General features: G+C 45.7%; 1 protein-coding gene across 2 annotated transcripts in view; it reads right to left on the bottom strand.

Annotated features, from left to right (window-relative positions):
• The window catches only part of ADGRV1 (adhesion G protein-coupled receptor V1), a 2,479,945-nt gene that overhangs the window by 2,183,346 nt on the left and 277,998 nt on the right, over positions 1-18,601 (bottom strand). For both annotated transcript variants that reach the window (XM_069627623.1, XM_069627624.1), the window contains exon 9: positions 7,095-7,424. In XM_069627623.1, coding sequence (XP_069483724.1) covers positions 7,095-7,424 — 330 coding nt within the window. The remainder of the gene's footprint in view (positions 1-7,094; positions 7,425-18,601) is intronic.

Below are 18,601 nucleotides of genomic sequence, written 5' to 3'. Positions count from 1 at the left end.
CTGCCTAGAAAACTAAGGGAGATCTCACTGCAAGAAGAGAAAAACACTTTAGACAAATCTTTAGTTGAAAGAGAGCTAAGATAACTCTATAGGCTTCGATGTCTCCTACTCCTACTGAGGTCTCTCCACCATCCCTCCACCCTGCAAATCCCCGCTGACCCTCCCCTATTCCTTTCCCCCCGTTTTATTCTGTGATATCCTATTTTTCTTCCACATCTTGCAATGTTCCAAATGATGCCACTCCCTCCAAAGTCCCCAACTAACCATTTGTTCCTCTTTAACCCTCCTCAGCCATACCCTGATATGAAACAGCCCCATTGCCTCCGCAAAAAATCTATTTGAGCCTTGTTCTTTTTCGGCTTGTCTCATGATTACTGCGCAAATTGCTAGAATAATGGAAGCTAAATGCCTGATTTTCATTTGTGAAAAGACTCATCCTGTAATGCACCATGGGAGATATATAAATGTTTTTTGGGGTGGGGGATTCTCCCTTCCCATCAAATAAAAAAAAACAACTTCTGAGGAATTTGCACCAAATCAAAGAAGTAATATCTCTGACACTTGTCATATCTTTTGTCCAGTTTGTCTTGTTTTGTCTCCTTGTAGCGCACTGATGCCTACGGGCTTTTGTGCTCAATAAATACATATATAGATAGGCATGTTGTGCACAATTTGAATCTTAATTGGTGCAGTGGGTTTTGAACCACATGTGTTGAATGGAAACACATCTTTCTAGATGGGGAAATAAATAGGAGTAGGCTGAAAACTATTTCTTTCTTAATACTTTTTGAACTATTTAACCCATTTTCCCCAAAATTTCCAGTTTGGGGCAGGACGTACATTTCTTTGGGAAAACTTCATCCAAAACTGTCCAGCATATCAAAGGCTTTTAGTAATTAACTATTGGGAAAAGGTGATGCAATTTCTTTTACCTACTATACCTATGTGACTAGTTTGTGCTAAAAATGGAGAAAAAAATTCTACCACAATACCCCCATATTGAAATACATACAAATAAAATATAACCTTTCTAGCAGTGCTAAGGTTCGTGCTTGAAATTGCATGTGCTAGAAATCATTCTATGCCTCAACTGCAGTGGAGGAGCATTGTGCTAGAAACAGAAAAACATACATTTTGAAATACAAAGCCTGTTCCTGCTGGTAACAGAAATAATATTTACGGTGATTTACACCAATTTCTAGTATGAGGCCCAGCCCACAATAGAAATATTTATTTTTCCTATTTCCTGCCTATTTCCTGCCTAGACAGCCTCATCTTAGAAAACACTGTTGCTAGGGTTTTCCATCGCCGGTGGGTCTAAAGCTAGAAACAGTATGTTTTCTAATGTCCAGTGCCTGGCTATTTCCAGGGTTCTTCCTAGCATTCACCCTAGAGATGTTTTTTCTGTTTCCAGTGTGAACACGACAAGGCTCAAACCAGTAGTTTTGCAATTTCAGCGAAAAGCCGACAGGAGTTGGTCATTTATTTTTCTGTTTCCGGAACAGACAGGAATCATACTACAAGTAGTATATTGCTTTTCGTAGTGAAAGGCCTGCTCACGCTAGAAATACGTTTAGCTAAAAAAAATCCCCCACACGTCTGCACAAACATGGGCAGTGTTCTATGATGTAATATCATATGATATTTATAATGCACCTGTACACAAGTGTTTCTAGGTGCCACAAGACAAGGGAGGGGAGACAGAGGGAAGACAATACAAACAATCCTACTAGGCCTTGTGGCATTGGGATAATGCAAGTTCAGGGGTAAGGGAGAGTAGGAAGTGCAGGGGAAAGGATGATCACGGCAGCATGGCTCTAAGTAAGTGTAGCCAGGGCAGTTCGGCTCTGGGTAAGTGCAAAGGGACAGGGGGCTGTAGGGGTTACAGTAACAGCCCCTAAGTGCGCGGTAGGCCCAGAGGCAGTACAAGGAAGACTGGTCATGGAGGAGCCTGGTACCCAGAGAGACTCTGAGGGTATCAATCAACCAGTTGGCGCCGCAGACAGGTATGTTGGCAAGAAAGCGAAGGAGAGAAGGCAGAGGAGAAAAGAAGAGTCTTGGGCCGCTTCTGGAACTTCAGGTGGTCCGGCTCAAATTTGAGAGGGGCAGGGATGCCATTCCAGAGGGAAGTAACTGCAGAGGAGAGAGATATACCCCCACTCTCTGCTTGGAGAAGAATCTGACCCTCAGAGAGTTAGGCGTAGCTGAAGCTCTAGAAGGAAGGTATTTAGGCAAAGAGAGTTGGATATAGTGAGGGCCCCAGCCCCAGAAAGCCTTGTGGACGATGCAGAGTGTCTTGAACTTGATCCTTGCCGCCACGGGAGCCAGTGGAGAGATTTCAGGGCAGGAGAGATGCTGTCCCTGGGCTTGAGGCCAAGGATAAGTCTTGCATTCCTGTTCTGGATTAGTTGCAGGGAGTGAAAAGTAGAAATAGGAAGATTGAGAAAGAGGCTTTTGCAGTAGTCCAGCCTGGAGAGAACCAGGCTTTGGAGACAGGGAGCTTCTGGGGGAAGGTGAGAAAAGGTAGAATACCTCTGATGAGGTGCAGCTGAAAGTGGGCCTTATTGACAAGGTCTGTGATGTGAGGAGAGAAGGAGAGAGTGGAGTGGAAGGTTTTTCACCTCACCGGAAGGCAAGGGAAGAGGGCCCAGGGAGGGCAGCCAGAATGAGAGAGGGAAAGCGGGAGAAGGGACCCAATGAGAAGGATCTCCGTCTTAGTTGTTTTAAGGCAGAGATTGTTGGAGGTGTATCAACCCTGAATAGCAGATAGACAATCAGGAATGAGTGAGGATGCAGAGGAGGCTGAGAGAAGCCTGAAAGAGAGCTGAGTATAATCCACATAACACTGAAAGTTAGACGAGAAGGTGGAGATAAGGTGGGCCAAAAGGGCCAGATAGACATTGAAGAACCAGGGTGAGAGGATAGAGCCCTGAGCGATACAACATGAGGAGATAGAGGGGGTGGAGAGAAAGGAACCAAGTTGGACCTGGGAAGGTCGGTCAAGGAGGAAGGGGGTCAGCCACGCCTGGGCCTGATCCGTGATGCCCGGGTCCGCATGGAGTTGATTGATCTGGGTTGCTTGATTGGCCATATCGAAAGCAGTGGAAAGGTCAAGAAGGATGAGGACAGATGGATGGCTGGAGTCACGATTACAGAGCAGATATTCACTGCCGTTCAGAAGAGCGGTTTTCCTGCCTTTGGCTGCTCTGAAGCCAGACTGATGGTCACAGAGACTACCAATAGATTCAGTGTGTAGAGTAAGCTGGAAGATGGCCAGCCTTCCCTGGAGTTTGCCCAGAAAAGGAGGGATAGAAATCAGGCTATAGTTTGCCAGACAGGTAGGATTGGCAGAAGGATTTTTTAGGAGGGGGTGCAAACGGGAGTGCTTGAGGAGAGAGGGCAAAGATCCAGTGGTGAAAAAATTATTTCAGAAATTGGCCAAGGCTGGTGCAAGGGTAGAAACGTGGTCCTTAATAGTTCTGGAGGAGCAGGCGAGCACCCGTTTGAATGATAATCAATCGCACTTGTCGGAAACATCATCAGAAGCTGTCAGAGAGAAGAAGGTGAAAGAAAGAGGAGAGGGAAAGGCAGCCAAAGGGGGCCTGGGAGAGGTAGAGGTAGAGAGGGAGGAGAAGGAAAGAGAGAACAGGATGTCCTTAGTTTTAGTGGTGAAATGAGATGCCACGGCCGTACAGAGGTCCTGGGAGGGAACAGGAGTGGTGGAGACTGCAGTAGGATTGGCCAGCCCCATTCAGATTTGAAAGATTTCAGCCATGTTGTTAGAGGCTGCATAGACGCGTGTTTGAATATGGACCCTCTTCTTGGAGAAGACAGAGAGTCTATATTGCCTTTGGAGCAGGCGGCAAGTTTATCAGAGGATGCGCCCGAAGCCCTCTACTTCCTCGCAGCCACCCGGCACTTGCTTTTCAAGGCAGTGAGGTTGGAGTCATACCGAGAGTTGCACTTGGGGGTAGGCTTCAGACAGATTCTCATGACAGGGGCAAGGATGTCCAAGGTGTTTGATATGGAAAGATGCAGGTAAGAGAGGGCTGTGTCAGGGCGGCAGTCAGCCGCAAGAGTAGGAGGAGCAGAGAAAATTGAGGCAAAGGCGGCCACTGACACTCGCTTCATGGACCAAATGACAGAGAAGGAGGGTGGCAGTCCTGGGGAGGGCCTTGCCTGGGTGACCAGATGTTTCAGGTGGGTGGAGAGGAGACAGTAGTCACTCCATGAGAGAGGAGTAGTTTGAGGGTAATAGAGGGGGATGTCTGAGGTGTTGAGAACATCCAAGGTGTGTCCGGCAGAGTGTGTCGGGCCAGAGGGTAGAATGGAGAGGGAGAGACGCAAAGGTTGCAGAAAAGCCAGGAGGAGGGATTAGAAGCATCCAGAGGGATGTTGAGGTCTCTGAGGAGGTGAAGCTGAGAGGTAGAGGCAAGGAGAGAGGATAGAGGTCAGCCCATTCTGAGAGGAAGCGGGTGATCTGGCCAGGTGGCCTGGAGATGGTGGACACAGTCAGAGAGAGGTCAGGAGAGACAGAGAGCCTGCAGACCCAGCATTTCGAAGGAGTGATAGGCCTGAGTAGGCATGACAGAAGCAGGGACCCACTCAGGAAATATCAGGATCACTCCACCTCTGGGCCATTTGGTTCTGGGCTCAGAGAGGATCTTGTAGCCATCAGGCAGGAGAGTGTCAAAACTTGTGACCGAACTGGCCATGAACCAAGTCTTGGTGATAGCGAGGACATCCAGGTCGAGCTCTTCGAGGAGGTGGCAGATGTCAGAGAAGTGTTTGACAGCACAGCGAGAGTTAAGAGTAGCGACGTGGAGCTGGTGGCCACTTAGAAAGATTTCCAGGGATGTGTTAAGGGCCCTGCAAGGATGCCAGCCTGCCCATTCAATGGATTCAATGTAGGTCAATGTATTGGATTTTATGCTTTTGAGATTTTCATATATTTTGTCATGACATATATGAAAGAGCATGTTCTAACAAATGCAGTATATTGATTTATTGACAATTATTCTATCAGTGAAGGTAGGTAACAAATGCACACACCTCAGACTCCTCCACTAAATTCCTATGGACTAAACAATCAGTTTCAGGCAAAATTCTGCTTCAAAATACATATCATCCACAATGCCTCGAAATCTTCACCTGTTTTATTGTCTAAACTCTTCAACCCCAACTGAGTCTATTTTACATTCAGGAACAATTCTGCCAATTACAGAGACCTTCACACAAACTAGCTCTTTTTTCAGTTACCCACTTGTGGATTTGAACACAAAAAGATATGACTGCCTCAGCTGCAGCCCACTGAAAACTACATATCACAACTACAGCCAAGCTTACCTAAACTCCAACCCACTGAAACCTACATATCACAACTAAAGCCAAGCTTACATCAACTGCAACCTACTGCATACCTGTGTATCCCAACTACAGCCAGGCTTATTAGCACAACTGCAACCCACTGCAAACCGGTGCATCCCAAGTACAGCCAAGCTTACCTCAACTCCTGCCACCTGAAACCTGCACATCACAACTACAGCCAAGCTTACCTCAACTGGAACCCACTGCAAACCTGTGTATCCCAACTACTGCAAAGCGTGCCTCAACTGCAACCCACTGCAAACCTGTGCATCCCAAGTATAGCCAAGCTTACCTCAACTGCAACCCACTGAAGACCTGCATATCCCAACAACAGCCAAGCTTACTTCAACTGAAACCCACTATAATCTTGGTCACCCCAACTACAGCCAGGCTTACCTCAACTGCAACTCACTGCAAACCTGCCTATAACAACTACAACCAAGCCTACCACAACTGCAAACCACTGCAAACCTACGTATTCCAACTGCAGCCAAGCGTACCTCAACTACAACCCACTGCAAACCTGCATGTCCCAACTTGCCTCAAATGAACTGAAGCCCACTGAAACCCTGCATATGTCAACTACAGCCATGCTTGTCTCAAATGTACTGCAGCACACTGTAACTCTGCACATGTCAAATACAACCATGCTTGTCTCAAATGAACTGCAGCACACTACAACTCCTAACATGTCAACTAGATCCATGCATATCTCCAATGCAACACACTGCAAACCTGCACATCACAACTACAGCAATGCATGTTTCATATGAACTGCAGCACACTGCTACTCCGCATATGTCAACTACAGCCAAGCTTAACTTAACTGCAAACCGCTGCAAACCTGCATATCCCAACTACACCAATGCTTTTTTCAAATATACTGCAGCAGACTGCAACTCTGCATATGTTAAATACAGCCATGCTTACCCTAAATGCTGCGACTACACGCCTGCATATCTCAGCTCCAGCAGTGCTTGTCTCACCCAGAACCCTCTGCAAACCTTCATATCGAGCCAACATTCCAACATTGCAAGTATTAAATAAAATGCCCTTCTGATATGTGAGATGTAATACATTATTCAAAATAAAACTATGAACAAAATTATCAACCTCTGTAAATGCCAATGTATTAATAAATATTACAGAGTCCCTTAATCAGCTCATTAGGACGTTGAGGCATAGAGATGTTGAACGGGCTGTTCAGACATCTGTTAATTCATTAATAGCGTTTTTATAATGTAATGAAATGTGCAGTCGTCTTGTACAGTGCAACTCTGCCATTTTAGGGGCCTTGTTAGGTGTGAATTTGCCAGGAAGAATGGGGGGTGTCTGTGTATTATTGGAGTTTTAGGGCTGGACGTGGGCTCTAGTCTGCTGTTGAGCTGCAAACGCATTTTCTGTCACATTGGTATCCATCGGAATTTGGTGCTTACATTTTAAGATTGTGTGGCGGTGTCAGTGTTGCCACCGGATCTGGTGGGAGAAAGTTGGGAAGTGGGGCTTGACTGTGTCTGATGTCTCAGGGTTTCTTGATTTAAGAAAAAAGAGATCACAAAAATAACTCATACATTTTAAAACGTCTCTGTCACTGATTCCTGGTGTGGATGTTATTGTGAAACAAAATTATTTGTTTTGACAAATGTAGAATTTATGACAGATGTATTAGGTAAGTGCACAAAGGGTTTACTGTTGAATCAGGGATGACAATAAATGGAATGTCATACCTGGACTAGAAAATGGGCTCCATTTTGAAGAAAGGCATCATTTCTAATTGGCAGCTTCACCGAGACTTCGGATTTCCCTTCCACGAAGTCAATACTATTCCTTCTGGAAACGTTCAGCACACCTTCTCGGGCTCTCAAAGGGTCCACGCTGCCAGCAGGGATGTACAGCACACTGTACACAAGCCTCACAACGCCCATGGTTCCTCCTTGCCTGGCAAAGCTCAAGGACACAAAGCGTCCATTTGGGCTACTCTCGATTCGCTGGTCTCCAGAACGGTGAAATGCAAATACGCCATAAACATCGTCGCTGTCCTGAATGTAAAACACAAGCTGTAAAGGAGGATATATAGTGTTAAAGCAAGAGTTACCAAGAGCCAGCATTAAATACGTGTTTGATTACACGCAGTCATATTTTCTATTTTATAAAACATAAATGAGTGCTTGTCCAAGCATTTAAAATTGTAGTAGAAGTCAAGACAGGTGCTATCACACTATTTCAGCACAATGGAAACATGGCCTTAGGGCATTCAACTTTCATTGGTTCAATGTTAAAATTTCATGTGTATTCTTAAAATAATGTTTAAATACAATTCCTGGTGTTGTGCGTCACCTTGCCGAGGACATTGGGGAGCTTGGGGGTGGACGTGTTTCCATGTCATGTCTTCCTGCTGAAGTGCTCACATCATTGTAAACACGGTATAGTGCTCCTCAGCTCGGGTGTCCGGCTCATATTCCTCAGCTCATCTCCCGGAGTTACACTCAGAACAGTCTGCAGACATTGGAAACTGTGACTCCCTACCACCACTTGCCCATCTCCAATAGCCACAGCCATCTCACATATTGCCTTGTTGCCCCTCCTTAATCAATGCTTGCTCAGCGATTAGGCAACAGCCACACAGAAGCCCCCTTGACCACCACAGACTAAAAAGGGAATGGGTCCACCCTCCCGAAACAGACATAGCCGAGAACCTCTCACGGAAGGGACCTGAATCACAAGCCGAACATTGGTCCTCTTGCACCACCATCAACAATTTAGGGTGAGCCCAAGCAGAGAAAGGGGGCAGTTCTTAGCCCCTTGTTATGCCTTATTATCACACATATCCACCCCAGGCGGGAAAGCCAGAGCTAGATTGGCTGGCTAGAGCTGGCCAATCCCCAGAGGGGAGGAGGATTTAAGAAGGGGAAAGTAAACAGGAAGTGTGGGTTATCCGTATAAAGTCAGTAGTGTAGGTGGAGTTCGACCAAGACACCAGCAGGAGGGGAGCGGGAGCGACGGCTTGCAGGGCATATTCGTGCAGCAGGTGAGGTATTGATTTAGGAGTGAAAGTGGTACTGCAGCTTAAATATGCATGTTTGTGTGACGACTGAGTAGAGTATGTTAGTGTAGGGAGTGAATGTGAAGTGGTTGATACAGAGTAGAAGAAGGCTGCTGGAGTAGTTTGGTGGGAGGAGAGTACTGGTAGGAGTAGAGTAGTAATGGTAGGAGTAGAGTAGTAGTGGTAGGAGGAGAGTATTAAGTGTACGAGGAGAGCAGAATGTGGCAGGAGGAGGGAAGAGTGAGAGAGTGGAAGGAATGGTGACACCAAAGTTTGCAGGCGAGAGTTAGGAGGAGTTGAACATTAAAAGGATGGAAGAATGGTGGACGGATGAAGGTGAAGAGGGAAATGGTAAGAGTGTAACAGTAAGAGTAGAAGGAAGTGGTAAGCGTAGGTGTGAATGAACAAGTACGAATCCAACTGAGTAAGCACACAGCACTTCTCAACCAACGGTAGAACACTAAGATCTGGATACAGCAGAGACATAAGGTAAGTCCCTGAGAGAGGTTAGCAAACCATCATCACAAGGAGTCATTCATAGCGTAAGACAACAACTAGACGGTAGAGATTGGCAGTCGTAGTACTAACCTGGGGATAAGGGAGACTGGACTAGGAAGCGGATCCCAAGGGAGAGGCGAGGCAGAGGGGCGGCCCTAGGACCCATACACTAAAAATAAAAACCCATGATCCACCTTTGAGTCTTGGAGTCATTTGTGTGTCATCTGTGATACACCACATGTTTTCACTGTCTATCGAAATGCAAACATCTGATGTTCAATGCGTGGGCATTGATGTCTCAAATGCCCTTAAACAGTAGACTTTTCACACAACTACAGATTTATTTTATAAACTGTGACCCTTCTTGTTTGATTTTGAACAAATATAAATAATTATGAACTCTTTGTGCATCTTTTTTAATGCATTTACTTAGAATTGTGGGTTTGGTTTTGGGTCACAGCAATCGTGGGTGTAATTTTAGGGGTGGGGGGGAATGGTGTTTGTCCATCCCAACTTTTGTGGCACACCATTTTGTCTGACTAACGTGGCTGGTGCTCCTTTCATTTAGATGTCACGCCCCATCCCATCAATTTCAGCAAAGTTACTCCACTGACTGCAACTCCTCCAGCACTTGCTTAGAACATTACATGTTTGCACTGGTTTCTGCATGTCATTTCTTACCTTTGGGTTTGGGCTCCTGTGAGGGGAGCACTTCCCACTGATATGTTGATGTTAACCTCCTGCAGTGTTACCAGGTGCATGGTGATGTATGAGATTCATGCATATGGTATTGGTTGTGAAGTGGATAGGACACTGGACTCAGAGTGAAGGGACGTCATGAGAGCTGGGATTGTCTGCAACCTCCTCCAAAGCCTTTTGAATTGGTTTTTTTTGTTTCTATTTTGTGTGCTTTTTGCTGTTTACCAATTGATAATGGAAACAAAACTTGTACACAATGTTCCATTAATGCTTGTGTACGATTGGAGCTGCATTTACCCTCTCAGTAAGGTTACTCCAGTGGTGGTGTCCTGTGTAATTACACTGAAAATGTTTAGTGTATGTAAGATTCCAAGCACACAGTGCAAAAACACTTTGACATCCAACACTACTTTTTAGTTCTCTCGCTGCAAACAGTAACACTTTAAAATCCCCGCTTCTTATGCTTTTTTTCCACGTCAGCAAATGGTAAAGAACACAAAAACCCAACATGTGGTGGATGTCTGTGTACAACTGTAGCGACCATTAACCTATTGGCTTGGTTGGGACAGTGCAGGGACGTCATTTCACCAAAATGCCAGGGGTAGCGGAAGTGACATCACATAACCCTTGACCCCCCTGATGACATCACAGGAAGTGATGTAATTTGACCCCATCCCGAAGTGATATTGCGGGAAGCAATGGAATACGACCTTTCACATGTTGACAAAACAGGAAGTGGCATCACATAGCATTGTACACTACGAAAAATATGGTTACGATATCACTATAATGTGATGTACCTTTCATACAAGAATGGATCGCCATATGGATCATTAAGATCAGTGTGTACAGGCCCATATTACCAAATTACTGTGAATGCAAGCAGACGTTCATGACCAAATGATAATGATGTGTTATTATATAGCACTTACGCTTAAGTGCTTTATATAGAAAAAAAATATACACCCAATATCACCCACCCTGTGTTGGTACTCATTTATCAACCTCAGAAGTATGAACGGCTGAGTTGAGGCGTTTAAGAACAGACTAAATCAGTGACTCACCCCCTGAAGTGTGCCAGAAATAAACCTTTAATGAGTCTAGCAATTATTGTATAGAATTTCAGAAAGACACACTATTTGGTATTCCTATTCTGTCTAATTTAGGGTCAGTGCTGAAAGTGTTAGACTTGTTTTTAAGGGGCCTGAACAAAGAAAGCCAGCCACTCCAGAAGTAAAGAGCCACATGGTGTTGGCCACAGCCCAGCTTGCATTACCAAAAAGGAAAAAAAAAAGATTTCTTTTTTTAGGGGTCGCAAGGGAGACCACAGAGGTTGCAAGAGAGACCTCAGAGGTCGACCCCTAAATGACGCCCTTGGGACAGCGGTTCTGTCCACTGACTTGGGAGTTGGAGGCAGCTCTTCCATCTATCAAGTAGCCCTTCCTAGGCAATCTGTGCAATGATCCCATTAAGTTCTGGACTCATTGGCATCCAACTCCTGTTTTTAGAAAATATTTATAAATACTAATAAAATAGCAATACTTAGCTGAATTGAAACCCAAGTGCCCGGGTATCCCTCTCTAGATACAGATTCAGCTGCCCTTTTTAGTGTATTTCCTCACATCTTGCTTGGTGCGTACATCCATAAAACCTATTTTTGATAATATTAAGATGAATTTGCCTGCAACTGGAATGGTCCTGGGGGTTCTGTCCTGCAGTGATCAGCAAGTCTTTCTTATCGACACCGGGATTTAATTTCCCAGCAATCAGCACTTGACATGCAAAGAGAAACGATAGCCACTGTCTTCGGGTCTTAACGCTGTTCAGGTCAGTAGGCATTTAGCATTTTAGACATGACGCGCTGTTATGACCTTCCTAATGACCAGCGTAGAAACACTCTGTAAATTGGTATTTTGCAGATAGATTACACAGCTCAGGAATATGCAAGCCCGGACCAGGAATGTAAGTGTCATGCTTGATGAATGCACACGGCATAGTTTGTGTAATGCTGCCTCACATACACTTGACACGAAAGCCCCTAATGTTAGGCTCTGTTTTTGTGATTCCAGGTATGAGTCGCTGTCAGCCAGTGCTGTGGCCTGATAACCCGCAGCCATACAGCTGTACTAAGTTTGCAAATCAGGCCAATGCTGGCAACACTTACAGATTCCATTGTTACCAATTTTTATGTTGAATTATACATGGAAATATGATATGATATGGCATTTATAACGTGCCTATACACAAGTGTTTCAAGGCGCGACGAGGCAAGGGAGGGGAACAAAGGGAGGACGGACAGCAATCCTACTGGCCAGTTGTCATTCAGATCGTGCAAGTGCATGGGATGGGGGAAGCCACAGTGCAGTACATGGGAATAGATAATAACAATAAGTAAGTGACAGCCAGCCGGTGGCATGTGCATAGGAAAGTGCAGACATCCGGTGTCAAGAGCTGGTAGGGGGACTGTAGGGATACAGAAACAGTACCCAAGTGTGGAGGTTGCCAGGTGGGCAGTGTAGGTGTGACGGTGGTGGTGGAGGGACGTGGGCCCGATATCAGAGGGTGTCCAGGTAGCCAGTGCAGTTCCGGTTACAGCCAGGAGGCCAGCAGGGTGAGGAGAAAAAGCAGAAGCAAAGAGAAAGGTTTTGACATGCTTCCGGTTTTGATGGTTCTCCTCAAGTTTAAGGGAGGCAGGGAGGCTGTTCCAGAGGGAGGCACCAGCCGAAGAAAGAGATCTACCACCAACTTGTTGCTTGGAGAAGCGACTGAGCCTGAGGGAGTTGGAGCCGGATGAGTGAAGAGCTCGAGAAGGAAGATATTTAGGAAGAGAGAGCTGAAGGTATTAAGGCCCCAGGCCCCAGACGGCCTTGTGGACGATTCAGAGAGTTTTTAACTTAATCCTCGCAGGCAAAGGACAAGTCTCGCTGTTCTGTTTTGGATAAGTTGCAGAGGGCGTAGAGTAGAAGCAGGCAGATTTAGAAAGAGGCTGTCCAGCCTAGAGACAACCAGAGCTCTGGAGGCAGTGAACCTCTGGGGGAAGGAGAGGAAAGGAAGAAATAGAGCCAGAGCATCTGCTCATAGAAACCTCTGTAGTTTCTAGTTGTTTTCCTGACCAAAGCCACATACTACTTTGGCTGCCCCTACAGCTGAGAGTAGCCGCCAAACTAAAATGTATGGTGATTGGCAACCATGACGTCTTTCGTGGCTGGGGTGGAGCAATGGCAATGATCACCTTCATGGAGCACCAAAATGAAAGTACTGGTCTAATGTATGTACAAACATAAAAGCAGTTGGACTCAGAGGGGTAAAGGTCATGGTATCTAGGCCCCACAGGGCCCAAAATTAATTGCCGACAACGTCTACAAAGTGCCCATTACACAGCTAATACTAAAGTTGATGCAGGAAGGCAGGTTAAAGTCTAGAGTGGATGTGCTGCTTTGCTGTGAAAGCCGTCAAAGATGAGAGAATCAAAGTGTGGAGTGAAGAGGGCTTGACCAGGATGATTACAGAGCAGTGACGGTGATGTTGTGGTTGTACTGTAACATGACAGGGGCATACAATTATGTGGGTACTGGAAAAATAGAGCCCCACCCACCCCCAGCAACCAGGGTGCATGAGCCAAATCTGTCCAGTGTTCTGTAGGGGAACAAATCACAACACCCAAAAAGCAATGCCTCTAAAATACACTTTTTTCTCAGCACTTAGGATATTGCTTTGACAACAACCCATCAGCTCTAATTCAATGAGAACGACTGATAGGAGTGAAGGTTCAAGTTGTCTCATGTCATCATGAAGCTAGCAACTTCAACTTCTGCTTAGCCAGGTTTGGTATGCAAACAGCAGTGAGTAAAGAAGAACAAGAAATGATAAACAAGGAAAACAGGAGATTAACAATAGCGAAGTGGGTTGAATACTGGGTTCCAGTGGATTTAGGGTTCAGCCAATTGATGAGGCATTCATATACTTGATGAGGTGTACACCAGTTTCTAACCCTGTACCCCAATCTGCGATGGGTAAACCAATTAGACGCCCTACCCCACACCCACCACTGCTACATACAGTGCCTGATGAACTATGTGCTGGAAGGGATGCAGATGCAACACTTTCCTCTCCCTTGCAGCATGCCTGTGGCCAGGGTCAATGCATGCTGTTGTAGGTGCTTCCACCCCCGTTGAATGGAACCTACTTGTGAAACGATAAGCAACATCTTGAAATGCTGTGTCCAGCCCATATTAAAGATAAATTAGCACCAAATTGTGGTAAGATTTGTCGGCGAAATGGCTGATTTACAAGATTTTTAAAAAGGAGTCGCACAAAGGCTGGTCTCAGATACTGTATCTCACCTCAATGTGAGTCTGGGGCCCGACCAATAACTGGATCCAATCTCACCAACCGTGCCCAGGCAGTGACCTTTTGCCTTTTTTCCTCGAGTCCCCCCAGATGTGGAGATGTGGGGATCCCCATGGCTTAATCATATCCCCTCTTCTATTCAACCTACATGTAATGCCCATGTTATAGCTTACAAGGTTCGTCAAGGTGCACTTTTATTATGTCTGCCCACAAAATCCCAATCCTCTTGACGTTAGATATGATTATCATCTCAGCCATCTTTAAAGAATGTCTGATCCTCCTGGATTCTTAGATGGGAAGAAATAGATTGAAACTAGAAGTGCAAATACTGATGTTCTGGCCCCTTTTTCTCCTCCTGAACTATGGTTATCTGCATTATGACCCCCTTGGTTTGGGCCCTATATGCTTCCAAAGTCAAAAACATGAGTTTGACGTTTGAAGCCACGCTTACACTTGTTCCGCATATTTCTGCGGTGTCCTAGTCTAGTTTCTTTCCTCTCTGCTCCTAAGAGAGAAGTATTCATCTTGAATCCTTTAAAATCTTAAGTCGACATGGGTAGTATATCTCAGTGGCAACGCGCTTGTTTTGGAAACAGGACAACGCATAGCAACATAGGTTTGAATATCGGGTCTGTGCTTACAAACCTCTTCGGTATTAAGTGTGTTATAAAAAACAATTATAATTATAATATAACCGTCTTGTAACCTGCTGAATGTAATATTGTAACACACTCTTCCTTGCTCTCTTTAAGTCTTCTACGTCTTGTCTTCAATATATTCAGAATAGCATAGCCTGGCTTTTCTTTGTTGGCTTGCAACGTTTCAGCCATGTCTATCTCACCATACACTCCTTGCATTGACTCTCCATCGCCAAGCGAGTCAAATTTAAAGGCCAGCATCTATCAATTAAAACTTTCCATTTCAACCACATGACACTTTTGCTATCAAAACTTCATTGTTGGGACGGTTCAACGAGCTGTATGGCTAGGATAGGTTTGCAAAGCATGCTAATGATGTGACACAATATGAGGAAGGTTACGAGGATATTCTGTTATATGTTGTATGTTGGTGTTTGTTAGTGACGTGTCTTTCAATGTTGTTATGTGTTTTGGAATGTCGTTGTTAATAGAGGTCTTTTACAGTAAATAAGGATAAGGCTTGCAGCCGTCATTGGTGTTATCAATACATTATTAGATGCTGTAGATAATGTATATTTTAAGTGCATGCCTCTGACATTATGAATAAGTTTGTGCTTTCTGTTTGATTTGTATTCTAAATGATAAAGAGTTTTTTAAAAAACGGCATTATTATCACCCCACTCGTTTGCTTTGTTGTGCACTGGCTAACCTTCTAACTGTGACCGAGGATCACCCTTCTTACTTGGGTAGTAGATTCTGTTCTGTCTAAGCCATTCGACACTGAAACTCTCTCACTGACTCCCTCTCATATACCTCTGGTGTTCTCCCTTTCAGGATGTCCTTGAAACCCTGTCTCATCACTAAAGACTGACTCCCAGCTATTTGGCCTACCTGGCACCATTTCCCATTAGCAGACTTCTCCAACGCCAAGAGGGTGGAAGGTGCACTACATAAATGGATATAAATAAAAAATAGAAACCGAATGAGTGAAATTGCTGCACATTGTACTGCAGAAGTGAATGGCGGAATTGTTGAGGAATCTTCCATCCATGATTCTTTGGCTGGGCTGAATGCCACCCAGGATACAAGCATCTTACATTAGAGAAGGAAGGATAGCTCAGGGGAACGGGTTTGTCTTGGAAGCAAGGCAACGCGGCGCGACACAGGTTCGAATCCCGATCCCGAAGAGATGAATGCAGCTAATGTAAGGTTGGATAGCGTAAGTATCGAGTCTTTACAATAGATGGCAAACTTTGGATATGTATAACGTCAGCTAAAACTCCCAACTTCAGTGCTTCAGAAAAAGTAACACTAGTGTGGTGGCTCTCATAGAACAAGAGAATAGGTAGACGAACGAGAGGAGGAAAGGAAGAAATGGAATGGCGAGAGAGAGAGATCGAGCGTTGAGTCTCAATTTCCATATGACAATCTACAACTACCATGTACCAGCATATACCCATTCCATGACATTCACAGATCTGAAGGGCACAGCAGAGATCATGAATGAATGAATTGTTGATATTGTAATTCAGAAGGAAATTAGCTCAGCCAGCCTGCTAAAGTTTCTCACCAACCTTCTGTGCCGAAAGCAAATCTCATCCACTGTCACAGGGGCAGCCATCTAATGGTGTTACATCGAAGAGTACAGTTTAAGATCATCCTTTTAAATGCAAAAGCAACATGCCTCTAAGCCTAAATGGATAATGCACCAAATAAGTTCGTAAAAGTTATGAAATTTGAAATCAAATCAAATCCTGGTATGGAGGTCACATTCTACCACAATCAATGTGCACAACGTGTGGATTACTTCAGTGTCAAAATTCTAAACTTTAGGAAAGAAATCCCTTTTTTCCAGTCAGTTTGGATCATACAGGCAGGGCCGGCCTTAGCAGTGGTAGAAACCCAGGACGCAAAAATAAAAAATGTGCCCCACCACCCTCCCCTCGACACACCCCTGGTCATGCAGGGGAGGGGCACCACATTTTTCAATAGGCGCTGATGCAAAAGTATCAGCGCCGTATTGTTATTAAATGGGTCCCGCTCCCGAGACATTGAAAGTCTCCCCCGCGCTGGCGTGGCAGGGTGGTAATTGCCTTAAGGCCGGCCCTGCATACAGGTCAAGTTAACTGAAGGTATTCACTGTTTGGATCGAGTTTACAACACTCAAACGTGCATATCTGCAAAATGCCATATTTTGCCAGGCCCCCCTGATTCCAAATCTGTGATTTTTTAAAAATGTTTTTGCCGTATGACATTTTGCCTGATTTCTTTGTGCCGTTTTTGCCATTTTGTATTGCAAAAGGCATCCCCTGTTCTATAGGCCTAACCCAAGTCCATCATCTATCTTTTTGTGATAAAAAAATGGTATAAGATGCAGCAAAATGGTAATTCGGCAAGAGGGGGGAATGCCCGGATTTCCCCACAATCCCATTCTGGCTGGACACTAACACATCCCTGACACAAGGAATTTGAAAAAAGCTCACACCATAAAGTTTCCCAGAAATCACAGTCAAAAGAAAAGGCAAAAATTACATGCAGGCAATTACCTCTGGCAAAGCATTGCCTCACTCTCGTCAGCTGCATCTTTTTCTTCATTTGTAAAGGTACTGTAAAATCAGAGTACTTGCCTCTCGCGGTGAAAGTGCTTGAAACATTTCACAACTCACAGGCCTAATCAGCTTGTGACCCAATATGATTCTTAACTATTCCTAAGAGCTTTTGCAGAGACTTTTCCGTTTATCTACCAGAACTGCTTTATCCTATCCAAGACTTCAGCCCATTGTGTCTCCATGACCTGTAATCTGGGAGTCCGAGGCTGACCTATTCTAGTTTGGCGCAAAATTATGATCATGACCTGTGGGTGAATGCTGAGATGCAGTGTTACATGGCTGCCTAGTTTCAAAATAGAGGTAGCTGGGAGTTATTTAACTCCTTGTATCCAGTGAGAACCTGGTTAGCTTGATAACATGTGCTACCTTTGGGTCCCCCAAGCCAACTGAGTTGAGCAGGTGAGTGCTGCCCCCTCTCCGACCTCCATTTGGCCCATATTTTTAAAATTGGCAAATTTTTCCGAGTCCCTGTGTGCCCGCATCCCCCGTTCTCAGCTTCCTGCTTCCCCAGCTGCTCCCGCTTCCCCAGCCCGCCCACGGAAGCCGATTGGCTGCCTGGCCCACCATGTCTAGGTCTAGCGACAACGCTAGCCATGCCTGCCCCCCTTTTGCTTGAGCTGAGCCAGTGAGTGTTGCCCACTCTCCGACCTCCATTTGTCCCATATTTTTAAAATTGGCAATGTTTCCCGAGTCCCTGTGTGCCCGCATCCCCCGTTCTCCCCTTCCTGCTTCCCCAGCTGCTCCCGCCTCCCCAGCCCACCCACGGAAGCCGATTGCCTGCCTGGCCCACCATGTCTAGGTCTAGCGACGACCCTAGCCATGCCTGCCCCCCCTTTTGCTTGAGCTGAGCATGTGAGTGCTGCCCCCTCTCCGACCTCCATTTGGCCCATATTTTTAAAATTGGCAAAGTTTCCCGAATCCCCCATTCGCCCCTTCCTGCTTCCCCAGCTGCTCCCGCCTCCGCAGCCTGCCCACGGAAGCCGATTGGCTGCCTGGCCCACCATGTCTAGGTCTAGCGACAACGCTAGTCATGCCTGCCCCCCTTTTGCTTGAGCTGAGCCGGTGAGTGTTGCCCACTCTCCGACCTCCATTTGTCCCATATTTCTAAAATTGGCAATGTTTCCCGAGTCCCTGTGTGCCCGCATCCCCCATTCTCCCCTTCCTGCTTCCCCAGCTGCTCCCACCTCCCCAGCCCACCCACAGAAGCCGATTGCCTGCCTGGCCCACCATGTCTAGGTCTAGCGACGACGCTAGCCATGCCTGCCCCCCTTTTGCTTGAGCTGAGCATGTGACTGCTGCCCCCTCTCTGACCTCCATTTGGCCCATATTTTTAAAATTGGCAAAGTTTCCCGAGTCCCTGTGTGCCCACATCCCCCATTAACCCCTTCCTGCTTCCC

The sequence above is a fragment of the Ambystoma mexicanum genome, chromosome 6p (genome assembly GCF_040938575.1).
Source record: "Ambystoma mexicanum isolate Mex_15411 chromosome 6p, UKY_AmexF1_1, whole genome shotgun sequence".
In the NCBI taxonomy this organism is placed as follows: Eukaryota; Metazoa; Chordata; class Amphibia; order Caudata; family Ambystomatidae; genus Ambystoma; species Ambystoma mexicanum.
The sequence above is the reverse complement of the archived record's forward strand: the minus strand, read 5'-3'. Positions and strand labels throughout refer to the sequence as shown.